The sequence below is a fragment of the Grus americana genome, chromosome 12, assembly GCF_028858705.1.
Source record: "Grus americana isolate bGruAme1 chromosome 12, bGruAme1.mat, whole genome shotgun sequence".
Classification (NCBI taxonomy): Eukaryota; Metazoa; Chordata; class Aves; order Gruiformes; family Gruidae; genus Grus; species Grus americana.
Window position 1 is genome coordinate 21,754,840 of NC_072863.1, and position 13,468 is coordinate 21,768,307.

The window sequence follows — 13,468 nt, forward strand, 5'->3', positions numbered from 1 at the left end:
AAGCAGAGCAGAGCCATGTGTATGTGTCTGCTAGCATGTGTACTTCTATTCATACAAACAGACGTAGATCTGTTTGTGTGCGTGTTCTGTAACATGCTGCTCTCTTCTAAAATGTCCATGCAATCACATAACACTATCAGTGGGCAGTTTTAGAAGATCCTGAATTAAAGCTATGCAGATGTAGTCTCAATTTCTCATAGGACTGAGTTTTATAAATATTTGTATATGCAAGATTTTTGGTTTGCAGTTTGTTTGCATTAAGATATACCCATTTTATTTTAACCATACGAATAAGAGATTATTAGCGATATATTGGAGAACCACCCACAAGATGCTTACAGTCAGGAAGATCTTATTCTGTGTCACAGATTTTCTTCGTAGTTTAGCTTGATACACTTGTGTCTACAATTTTGTAATATAGTACTTATTTTTTGGGAGTGTTGTTATCTTAACTCCTAATAGAATTACTTTCATGGAGTTACTCTAACAGTTATTTTTAAATAATTGGGAAACAGTGAAGCATGTCTTCAAATTTAAGTGATCTATCTTATTGAATCCAGATAATGAATGTTTTGACAAGTTCCATCCATGTTGCTGAGTGCATTATCAATGCTCATTGACACTAAGAAAAGCAGAATTTGATCTGCTGTTTCTGAGACCAAGAGTTTGATGATGTTGAAGTGATGCATGACTTTTCATATGCCAGATAACAGTGTTTTCTGTTTGTTTTCTTATGTTTTCCCTTTTTATTACCTTTGATCCTGATGACATTTGCAGTAATACTAAATTTTTTCCAATAGACCACTTGTATGCTATCAAAAAGCTCATATTATGAAATTTCAACGAATAGTACTACTGAAGGGTTCGGGGATTTTTTTTTTTTTAGTGCTTTGGGTTTTCTTTCTAGTTTTTCCAGATTCATCAGTTGTCTTCTAGATCCCATTGTCCTACCTTCTCACCTGCCAACATGGACCAATAATTAAAGCTAACAACACTGTGAGTGTGTTTATCCTTAATGTGTGCTTTTTCAGGAGTGCACATGGAGTGAACGCTTCTTTTGTTACATGCGTGCTATGACTTTGTGAATGCTATTCTACTTGATAACAGCTTCGAAATACAGTGTCAGCTGCTTTGGGATATTTACTGCCTTTAGACCAAAATAGGTGTCATGTATAAAATCAGTGGCCCAAGACTGCTACTATTTTACTTAAAAGGTTTAGAGACTTTAAACAAATTCTTTATTTGCTTTTTGGTGGCTTGCTGGCAGTAACAGTTCTGTTTCCATTACATTGGTGCTTTTATTTTTGAGCAATAATATGTGCATTCATTGAAGATTGAAGTAATACTTATCTTCTGAACTATTTGGCATTTACTAATGTAATGTACATGACAAATTACTGCATTTCTTACAATTGAACAAATCTTGGCAGGTTTGGTATGATATTATATATGTGTAACTATTGTGTAGGAGATTGGCATGCTTGAATGCAATTACATAGGGCAAAGAAAATTTGTTTAGTTAAATGCAGTATGTTGGTATAGCAACATCGTTACGTTTCTTGAGTGTTTAAAGGTGTTTTAAATGTTTTTGTTGTTTTCAAAAAGTAGCATTCTTTTCAGTACACTGAAGTGTGAATATTTATTAACATCTACAGTTTACTCTAATTATATAAAATGTAACAAACGAAATACACCCAGCATCTTATATTTTTTTGCAATAGTTCTCTATAATCAGTTCACTTAGTTTTCTGTGTATATATATGAGCAGACTAGAACTACGTTTACTTGGCTCTTCAGTTGTATCATTCTTTGTGTCAGTGTCTGAAGCAAATTACCTCCTACTCAAAAGATTTTGAGTGATGAATCTTAGCAGCGCAAGTTCCCTGAGATTTCTGCAATAATTAAAATATTTTTATAATAGTCCCAGGTCCTGTACATAGAAATTGGCACTCTGAAGACAGTTAAATGACAGTGATCTTTTGCAAAGTTGAGTTGAGGGGTGGTGGGGAAATCCATTCTTACTTTTCTATTTTCCGTTTGTTTTTTTTTTCCTCTGTTCATTCTGAAACTATGACTTGATGAATGTCATTAGGCTGTAATCCGTTTATGCCATGTGGTGGTGGGAAGAGAGAACCAGAGATTTCATTTGGACTGAGTGAACCGGAGTCACTCTGAGCTGAGCCCCCGCTGCCATCAAACTGAGATATTTTCTTCTTGATCATTTTTCTTTCTTTTGCTCGGCGATTCTGGAACCAGATTTTCACCTGTGGTGTTATATATGATATCTGATTAATTCAAAGTAGAGGTCAACTTTTTACAGTACTAATAGCAATGAAAATATAGATATGTTAAAAAAAAATAAAAATTTATAAACGTCAAATAAAAAAACCCAAAACCACCACAAAACAAAAAACCTGGATTTGTGCAGTGAAAATTTTTTTAATTACTCTGTAGTCATTTTCTGCATCATAATCAATAGAAAATTACTTTCTTTTCTGAGACTTGGTGTAAAGTGAACTTGCTGTGTTGTATTTAGGAACATAGGAATCAACTTGCTCATTTAAACTTAGGGTCCACCTGGTTTATCATCTAAGCTTTAACAGTGGCGGGTGTCATACTTTAGGAAGATGCAATTATGGAATAATTTTGAAGATTTCTTTATCATCTATGTTACAGATTAATTCAAACCCACGTAGTGAGGATTCTTTTTCTTCATTTATATTGTGAGTCATTTTTGTGTGTACATATATTCATATGTATTTTAAAAGTTTTATTTTTTTTGTTACTGGACTATATATATGTATTTTACAGATACATATGTACTATGACGTGTATAAATAGATATATCAGCATTACTCGATGACAGCGAATTTCCCAGGCTAATTGTGCATATGTAAAGTCTCCTATCTGTTTGAAATCTGCTTTTAGTTTAAGAATCTATATTTTCCTTCCTTATGTGAAAGTGTGAATGAGTAGAAAACAGTTTGTGTTTTCCTTATCATTAATTTTTTGTGTTCTTCCTTTACAGTTTTAGTTACATCCTTTATTGTTGTGTTGAATACAATGAATACTATATGAATATGATATAGAAAGTCATACCATTGCTTTGCATTAAAAATCTCATTTTCTAGTTATTTTTTTATTAGCTTACTGGTAATGACAGTGAGAAGCATTTAGCTTTGTCATGAGTCCTGTAGAAATGCAGATAGATTATGTATTTTGTCTACATTATACTTGAAGGAAATTTACTAGTCAAAACCTGGATGGCTTTGAGAGCAACAGCTATGTAAAAGGAAACTGCTGATTTTATGCAGTATCCACTATCGGTGGTTACTCCAGGCATATGTCTGTTCTAAATCAGCCAGCTTGCATAACATTAAGGTGGAGGTTTTGAATCTTTCATAATTGTAGTTCTCTGAAAATTGTCCAGTGTAGCTATATCCTACTGTATAACAAACTTCAGTGCATCAATGATAGACTTGGTTTTCCTAGTTACTTTGTGGGGCCACTTAGAGTCTGTGGAGTGTAATCTATGTACTACTTGGGTCTGGGGTTGAACATCACTGCACTTCAATATGTTTATAAGAATCCAATGCTTGATCCTAAAATACCATTGCTTATCTATACATCCTTACACTTAGCCTCAATCGGTCCCCCTATATTCCATGTTCTTGTACAGACCAAATGCAGAAGCAGAGGAGGCCACTGAAAGAGGAGAGTATTTTAGAGAACTGGATGTGTATATTCAGAAAGAACAAAAGTTTGTAAAATTCTAAAAAGAGAGATCTCTTATTTAAATTTACCTGGGGACAGTAAATCTGGTTGCTAAAGTATGACATGCCTTATTCAGTATCACCAAATCTTCCCTTTTCCTCCCAACTGTAGCAGAACTACTGAAATTCTGTTGTATAGGGAGGGTTGGATGCAACAGTTACTGTATTTGCAGACTGCAGAGCTGTGCTTTGTAAGTGTAATCTCCAACACAGTGATTTTAGGAAACTCTTTGTCCTGAATTCCTCTAGTCTTTGTATGAACACAGCTAAGATACCTGGTCCCCTGCTCAGGAGACTGTCTTTATTTAGGACTGAGTATAAATATGTACTTCATATGAATGAATGCAGAGCTGCTTTCCAAAGAAGCAATGGATCTAACTACGCATCTGAAAATTTCCTGAACTGGTAGTCTTGACTACGTATATGTGTACAATAGGCATAACAATTTGGCACCAAATTTTATAGCCTGTCTATAGTTGGTGTGAACTACTAGCATAGGTGAAGTACCTGTGAACGTAATAGCAAAAAAAAAATCCCAACTTGAAAATCAAAGCCTGTAAAAACTCCTTAAAATGTGCTGAAATCTGACTGAGGAGGAATGTGGCTAGTGGCAATAAATTTGTAACAAAAACCCCATAGATATCTTGTTTGACTGCTCGTTGAATGCTGAGTTTTCGTTTTCCTGGCTTACAGCTGAAATGCATCCAATGCTTTGGATTTTTTTCTGGCTACCATTTTGTGTGATTGCAAGAAGAAAAAAAGTAGTGAATGTCATAACTATTGAGAACATAGCTAAGATAATGTTAAGTTCAACTATTTAAATTGTAGCTGTTTAGCAAGCTGTTACACATGTAAGAGTAAGTACTTTTTCTAGTGTAAATGAATTCCTAATGTTTAGTTACCCATAATTGGAGGTTTCTGTCAAATTAGCCTATTTATTAATTTGTATTTGCGTAGTGTGTACTCTGTGTGTCAAATATACTCACAAACTTTAGCATGGTTGCCTTCGTACTACTTTTGGATACAGAACGTGAATGCTGCTCATGTCCTCTGGCAGTACCAGTGTCTGGTGAAAGGGTGCGTACGAATGATGGATAGTCTCTGTGTACCTGTCTTTCAGATAGTCCCAGGTTTGCTGCAAGTTCTGACTTTCTCCTTATTGTAATATATCTGTTGCAGTGAAATTCCTTCTCTAATTCTAGTCTCTGATGATCTGTGTAAACAACTCGGTACTTTTCTTTTGTTCTTGTTTTACCTGTTGAAGAAAGCAATATTATTAATATGTTGAATTTGATTTTCTATAGCACCTTTCTTTCAAACATCTCAAACATTTTACAGACATTATTAATTGAACTACAGAGTACTTGCATGGGATTGTGTTCTGTGTTACAGAGAAGGAATATGAGGTGCAGGGTGAATAAGTGAGTATTGGCTATCATAACTGTCTCTCCCTCTTTATCTCCCTCCCTCTGTAAGCATACATTTAAATGTGAAGCTCTTAAGTGAAGAACATCCTGAAGCATCTTAAATAATTCATAGCAGTACATAACTGGCGCTGCCTATATTTGATCTCAAAGGGGGTTCATTGAAGTGACTTCCATGTATATGCAGGCATGAATACACAGCATTTAAAGACCGAAGTTCAGTCACAATTTGTTGAGTTGTACCATGTCCTAATTCTTTATTTGAGTTTTTAAAGATCACCTCCAACGCAAAGAAATGTCCTACTAGAAATGCTTTCACACTTTCTTGTGTGGCCATGGGACGTACTTAGAAATAAAAGCTCCAGTCTTGCAAGATGCTGAGTGCCTGTAGAGCTATTCCTGGGGGTACTCTGTGTGCTGAGCTTCCCATTCGAGTTCAAGGCACTTGGCAATTTGTAAGACGAGGCAATAAAATACTTGTAAAAGGATTTCAGTATCATTCTCTCTCTAATGTATAAAAGAAATATTCTTTGATATATTGGATGAATACATTAAGAGAAGCATTACTAGATGTTTAGAAGAGATCTCTCATTTCATAGACTTTTATAAACAATTCTTCATGTAATAATAATAGATCACTTTTCAACTTATTTGTTCTCCTTTGCACTTTCAACAGCCAACTAGATAGTTTTCCTTTTTCTTCAGATCTTCCCAGGTTTTTTTTGATGTGAGTTTTCTGGGACAAACTGTAGGACAAAGACTCCTTTAAAGTGGTTCCCTAAAATCCATTGAGGTGTTAAGATGAAGCACACGCCACACAAAAGAGCGACAAGGAGATCTTATCAAGAACCCCTTTCACATTCAGAAACACAAGCCAATTGGTTTGGAATTTACAAGCCCTAAACAAATGTCAGACTCTTTCATCTTAGCAGAGGAAAAAAGGACAGAAATAGATGAAGGAATATTTTTTTCTTCAGTTCTCTGTAATTTTAGCCCAACACTGAGGATAGACTTGCAATATTTTTATCTGAAGGCTAGAGATAGACATAGCTTAAAACATTTTGAAATATGCATAATTAAGGATGTTTTCCCAAATCCTATACCACTTTGACTTCTAGTGCACAAGGTTTTCCTGCCTAAATTTGCAGGACTAAAACAATCATCAAACTAAGTTTACTTTTTTTTTCAAGGTACAAATTGTTGGCTTTGAAATATTTGCTCTAAGTGATAGTTATAATGTTAACAATAGTATAGATATTCAGGTTCCTTGTAAACTGAAGGCTTAGAAGGTAATCTTTGAAAACAAGTTAAAATTCAACAGGGTTATTCCGGCTTCACTATAATCAGCAAATATAACCATGATTTGAAGGGGTGGAGAAAAGGAGTAGTTTTCCCCATTCCCCTTGGTCATAAAATTCACAGAGCATTTCTTCTGAAGACAATAAAGCTAGGAGAAGGCCTCTTTATTTGCTGTGAAAATCATCACCCTTTCCGGCAATATAACTCCTGAAGAAAAGAGGGAGAAGGAAGAGACAAGACTGCATATCAAAGCAAAGTGAAGTGTTGAAAGGGTCTGTTGCCTCAATATGACAGATAGGCCTCAAAACCTCAGACAATGTAGGCCAGTGGAAAATAGATGTCACAACTAGTTTACAAAGAAAAATAAATTAGCTTTAGAGCAGAGGCCTGGTCTTTTTTTTTCCTGCTTTTCTATTTTGCTTTCTGGCTGTGTTTCTGCTGTGATGTAATCTGAATTACTTGTATATCACTGCCTGTTTAAACAAAGACTTCAAATATGTTGACTATAGTTTTTTAAAAAAAAAGCTGAGGCTGATCTTGCAAAACATAAAAATAATGTTGTCCTTTTCTTTAGTCTCCTTAAAGTCTCTTCTTTTTCTGAGAAGGGTCACTCCCAGATGAAGTCTCATATAAAGTTTTAAAAGATATAAAATCTATTTTCTAGACCCTTGTTTAGATACCTTCTTTTCAGTAAGGTTCATGCTTTGAAGGCTCACTCGATCTCATAAAATACACATTTTACACTGTTGATTACACAGGTTTTACAAATTAATTGGCCTGCTCTTGCATAACTGAAGTTGATGGGGCATTTTGTCATTGGTTTTTAGTAAAACCAGGATCAGAGTGTAAGGAATTATGTAGATGATCGTCTTCTCCTTTTGATAGCCTGTCTGGGAAGATATTTTTACCAAGTCCACTTTTGATGTATGTTTTTTTTTAAAATTTCTTATTGCCTCATATGTTTGCAATGTCTGTGTATTTGAAATAAAAAAAAAAAGGTTTGGTTCTGAATATACAGTTAGGGTCTTTTAGTAGGAGGATATATAATTTCAAATCAAATTTTATCTGTTGAAAGGACATAGCACTTCTGTCTTAGTGATGTTTCATCCTGAGAAATGACTTGATCGGGTAAATTTTCATTTTGCTTTTCCTGCAATTTAATTTTTGTGTAAAATGCTGAATATGAATATTGAATCAAAATGTAGTGTATTTAATAGAGTCTAAATAGAGGGGAAAAATTCCCATTAACATCCCTTCCCCAAAAATAATTCCCGTTGTCTTCAGGACAGTATTTTAGTTGGCTCCTTTTTTTAATTAGATTAGAATTCTGTTATTTTGTGCTGCTCACGTACATTGATGTGAGTTTAGACCACTAGTGAAGTTAAGGACATAACACATATTTATGTATATAAATATATTTGTAAAGTTTAGGGCTGTAATTCTGAAATTTTAGAGCAATGAACTGTATTAAGCAGTGATAATATTGAAGGGGAGGAGCCAGTAGCTACTTTGATAGCATGGATAATATGGCAATAAGGAAAAACAGAGAGCAAGTCTGTTTCAAAGAGTGGTTATAATGGCATCAAGTAAGTTTTCTTAAGTTATCTTCTAGAGAAGTTCATATGTAGCCGTTACATGCGTAATTTTAGCTGTGACACTATTTGTTTGAATTTCCTTTCGTGTTTCACAACGTTTTATGTGTTTATGTGTCAGTATTAAATTTTTCCAGTTTTTACAGTTACCATTATTTTAAAAAAATCAATGAAAAGACAAATGTATTCGGTACTTCTCTTGTTTTGCAAAATACCACATTCATGCTTTGCTCTCTCCCAAACCATTTTTTAAAGCTGGGTTGAGGTCTCCAGCCCAGTTCTGGGAAGTCCTGAGCTGTTTTTAACACTTCAAAGGACTGGGCTCTAGGAATGTACAGCCTCAGGACACGTATCTGTTGACAGGCCCTGTTTCACCTGTCCAGTATTGTTCATAAAGTATTTTGGCATGTGTGTAAATTCTGTGTCAGTGCTTTTCAGATGAGAGATGAATTTAAGCACATAACTGCTTTTTTGAATTGCATATATATTTTATGAAGTTGAACAAGCACGTGAGAAAGCCTTCAGGGTCTTCCATGGCTGTGCAATAAGTGTAAAACTTAGAATTTAGATTTTTAAGTTTGTTTTATTCTTTAAGAATGCTAACACATTTAAAATTCAGTGGCAACATGACAGAGGCAGGGTTGCCTCATGGACATTCAGTAGTCTCAATTGAATTTGGTCTACACTCAAGTCTTGCATCACTTCTACACCTGGAATTCTCCAATGATGTTAATGAAGTTGCTGCTGATTTACATGAGTATACATAAGGGGGGAAAAAACTGACTATAAATCTGCCTGGCTTTGAAGACCTTTGTAGAGGCTCCAAGTGGAAGGATGGCATTGTGATATCTTAATGTTCACTAGGCATTTTATATTTAGTAACAGCGTGTATCTTGTTTTTAACTAAGAAACAATTACCAGACTAATTTTGCTTTTGAGTAATAGCCATTTGAAGGAGGATTGCGTCTCAAGCAGCGGTGGTGATTTTCCGTGTCTTCTAAGATTGTTCCGATTGTAATTGCTCTTCTTTCTTTAGAGTACTTTCTTTGATGCTCTCTAACATACACTCGCTACTTTTAACCTTAACAATAGATTTAGCAAACCTTGCTACACCCAATTTACACCTTGGGAATATACACTGAAGGGTTCATCTGGCATGCAGCTTGTGACAAAAACAGGCGCATCAATGACTGACACTTGCAAGAAAGTGATTTTTAATTGTGTAATTGTGGCAAGCTGCAAAATTCTGGTATGTGAGAAAAATACTGTAAAATTGATTTGAGACTAAATGAAAAGGAAGCTTAACTGATGAGATATGTGGTCTGCAAACAAAATAGTCTACACTGATCATTCGAGTCAGATTACTTCTCTAGGAATATTTCTTCTCACCTAATAAATCTAGGTAGAAAAATAAAATACAGAGGAACAACAGGAGAAGATTGCATGATCGCTACAGTGGGATCAGAGCACATAATTTTCTTTAAAAGTATTGAAAAGTCTGTAAAGATTTAAAAAGATCAAGCTGATTTTATATTTATATTTACCTTGTGGCACAAAATAATTGTGTAGTGTTTTTCCCTGTAACTGTTGCTGCATTCATTGTTGCCTAACATTCTCAAGAATATCTTGTTTTTCATCCAAAATGTGTTACAGAATGTTACAGTGAAGATTCCTGGACTTGAGTGAGATGCAGCCATATCTAAACACAACAGCCATTCCACTATAGTAACCTTATAAAGCCTTTATGGGATGAAAGTGAAACTAGTGCAAATTTAGTTTAAACTGCATGAAACAGCAGTAGGTTAAATAAATGTCATAAATGACCCACCAACCTATGTGCTTCAAGTAAAGTTAATTATTTATAAGATCAGTGATAGCAGAAGATGCTTTCTCAGGTTGAAAGCTGAACGTACACTTACCAGTAGTGTTAGCTTGCACCGTTTTCCTCATCCATTCGTAGGAGCTGTGCCTTTGGTTGTTGGGAGAGATTTGCTGTGTATTAATTGTTTCTACAGGAGGTAACCCCCCAGATCCAGCAGGATGGAGGGAGCTGTAATCAGCAGAACTGTAGGAGACCTGTCCAGGAGACGAGCCATTGATTTGTGCAGCAGCAACCGTGCTGGAAGGTCCTGGGCCGTAAGCGTTCCAGTCCTCCCGCTGTGGGCCGTAGTGAGATCCCCAGGTTCCCGCAGGCTGTCCATGGGTGTCCAGAGTTGGTACATGATGATATCCCATGTAGTCTGAATAGGGTGGAGCAGACACAAAGTTTTGCACTGGCAGGTTGTTGTTACCCCTTGCAGATCCTGGATACATGCTGGTCTCTTTATCCAAGAGAGAGCTCACGTACATGATTGTCACGGATTGTAAATATGTTGTCACAACATCTTGTTCTTCCGTATTTTCTTTCGCTGCTTAAAAAGAATTGTGTTTGGTTTTCTCTAATAATGCCACTCTGCTTGGAATCTTCTACTTCATCCTCTTTTATTATCAACTAACTGTGTTACCAGGTGCTGGTGGTAATGGTTTACCAAGATCTTGTCTGACGTCAGCCTAACTGCCTGCCTCATAATTACATTTACATTCAAATGAAGGGCTGACCAACCCCACCTTTCTGTTTTCTCTTTTAGAGAACTTTTATCTATACTGTTATCCTTCCCTGATATTCAACAGCAATTCCAGTACTGTAAGATGATGCAACAGTGCCTGTATTTGTAACTTAGCAAAAAGACCTTTTTTAAGAAAAGACAGTGGTAACTAGAATGGCAGTGTTTGGTGTTCAAATGATTCTTGTCCAAAACCTTTATTTTTGTGGTATGTTATCAATCAACAAGTAAATCTGTTACTCTCTTAATTTCTCAGATACTCAAAAGAATCCCATTTTTACTTCTTAAATTAAGGGACACAGTCAATTTGAATAATTGGGAAGCAATAACTTCAGAATACAGAGCACTTTATAAACAGCATGTCGTGAATATAACTGTCTCCAAAATTTTCCCCTCACTGATGTTTGTAACTGGTTTTCTGGCATGGGAGAAATTAAGGCTCTAACTATAGTGCATATGTTCAAGCTCTCCCCATGCAGAGGGATTTAAAGACATCCCTTCATCTGGTGGCCATTGCAAACTGATACATTTTAAAAAGCAGACAATAAATCTTCCTAACAAAGATGCTGCCAGAAGTACAAAGAAAATGACCGTAAAAAAGTAAAAAACCTCTTTGATTGGGCCCAGTAATATTGTCGGTTCTGTTTCAAACTGAAGACAGCCTTCATCTGCCCAAAAGGCTGGGTGTCTTCTTCTGAAACTGCTGTATAATAGTGTGTTTTCAGTGGTGGCAGCTTAGGTAAGTGCAGTCAGCAGTGAGAAACATCTGGGTTATCAAGTTAGTGGATCAGAACTGCCTTGATGCTTTTCTGTAAAGCGCCTGACACATGGCTGCTCTATAGGTCAATGTGAGTGTTCCCACCAAGAACAATTATTATGAAGGTGCTTTATGTGTCGTTACTAAGAGTTTGATATTAACATGCGAGAATTAAACCATACCTTATGACTGGAGAATTGCCTCTATATAGTTGTCTAGCTACAATTTGTAGGGTGAATTTGATTTTTTTTTTATCTTGGATGGATTTCTTTGCAATGAGCTATTTGTCAAGGGGTATGCTTGCAAAAGAGGTGCAAATTACAATGAGTTGTTTCCCTTTACAAAGGTGTGGTTTTTCATTCAGTATCCTTTGTATTTTGACACTACTTGTATTCACACATCCCTTCTAATTCCAGCACTAAAGGATTCTAAGTGTATTCTTAAAGAGAGGAAAGATATTCCTCTTCTGATTTGGTGGGGTTTTAGGGGGGGTTGGGTTGTTGGGGTTTTTTTGAGGAAAGAATTTTTACTGAGAAGTGTGGCAAAATCTTTATAATTCAGTTTGCTGTATTTACAGATTTCTTTATTAATCCTTGGGACACTAAGAATGTTGAGGAAGGTTGCATCATGGACTAGGACATGGAAAAAGTAAGGCCTTCTGTAATTGGTGTACTTTTATGAAAATAGACATTAAAAAAATCAGAACAGACTCCTGTTCCCTTCCTCTTGAAAGAAAAGGAATTACAATACACTTTTTGAGAGCCCACAGATTTTTAGTACTGATATATACTAAAAAGAACAAAGAGCTCCACTGAGCATCATCCAAATTAGACAGGATCTGTTTCCTATACTGGAAGTATCTGTGGTATCTTGGCCTATTTGTGAGCATTATGCTAGCAGTTGAATTCCAATGTATTGCTAAATTTTACGCAGAGCTGTCAGTCAGAGGCAGATCCACAGGAGGATGAGGTTTTGTCTCCACTGACTCTATCTGAAATCCATTGACACAGTACAAATGAACATTGGTTGCTCCCAGATTTCAGATCAGACACATTGTTTGACTTCTACTCCTAAGCACACCATTTTCACGTGTTAGTGAGCGACATTTAATTTCATAGAATGCACTAGATCTTGGTAACATTTTTAATCCCTGGTCTTCCTCTTTCTTTATGGGATGCCTCTGCACATACCCCCCACAATTTCACTGTCGCCTAATCCTATTTTTTGTATCTCAGAGCTTTATCCTTTTATTCTCTGTTCTTCTTTTATCTTTTGTTTATGCTCCTCCTTTCCCTTTCTTGTTTTGCCTGTTCCATTATCTGAATTTTCCTTAGATCTATTTCGATTCTTTCCAGAACATAATTAGATCAAGATACGCCAATGGCAAATTGCTACACTGATTTGATATCAGCTAACAATAGTAAGCTTTGACTAAGACATTTTGTTTAAAAAGATTTACATAGCAGGATAAGATTGCTGGGTAGGACTGCAGATTTTTAACACCACAGTGAGAATAAGATAACTAAAATGGCAACATTCAAATGATCATCTGCACCCTGACTCTTAAGCCTCCCATTTCCATTCCCACAGAACCATGTGCATGTATTAAAAAGGAACCATACCTTTGCATGGAGTCTAGTAGTTTGAGGCTACCAAAATTTGGGGGTTGATGTTTTCTGAGAGCTAATTAACTGTTAATCAGAGTCTGCCTTCCCAAGAGTCATTTCTTGGCCACACGTGTGTCCCTCCTGTTCAGATCAAGTGTGTTGGTAGCTTCAGAGTCACTGAACCACTGCATCTTCAGTGTATAGTAGGAACTTACACTGTAGTCCCAGGAACACTTTTAGCGGGCATTGCTGTCAGGAAAAGGTGGGGGGAAGAAAAAAAAGTGCACTGCCCTTGCGTTGTCCATATTTGCTCTGTGAGGGGATGGTGATGAGTTGCTGGTAGTAGAGGAAGGGCTGCCTATGCCTCCTCAGTGCTTGTGGAACTGTTGTGTTACCATGGGCCCTGTCCTGAC

At 36.2% G+C, this 13,468-nt stretch overlaps 1 protein-coding gene across 1 annotated transcript; it reads right to left on the reverse strand.

Annotated features, from left to right (window-relative positions):
• Positions 1–1,641: 1,641 nt before the first annotated feature.
• LOC129211694 (homeobox protein CDX-4-like) lies at positions 1,642–10,521 on the reverse strand. Its single transcript, XM_054839179.1, has 3 exons — positions 10,008–10,521; positions 4,883–5,028; positions 1,642–2,264 (listed from the first exon to the last, which is right to left on the reverse strand). Exons 1-3 carry the CDS (start codon positions 10,435–10,437, stop codon positions 2,058–2,060), a joined length of 783 nt encoding a protein of 260 aa, XP_054695154.1. The 5' UTR covers positions 10,438–10,521; the 3' UTR covers positions 1,642–2,057.
• Positions 10,522–13,468: the final 2,947 nt, after the last annotated feature.

Coding starts and splice junctions, on each gene's coding strand:
- LOC129211694 (XM_054839179.1), bottom strand. CDS start 10,437: ATGTACGTGAGCTCTCTCTTGGATAAAGAGACCAGCATGTATCCAGGA. Junction 5,029..10,007: donor GGTGCAAGCTAACACTACTG/GTAAGTGTACGT, acceptor TTTCTTCAACAG/GTAAAACAAGAACAAAAGAA. Junction 2,265..4,882: donor TGGGACTATCTGAAAGACAG/GTACACAGAGAC, acceptor ATAACACCACAG/GTGAAAATCTGGTTCCAGAA.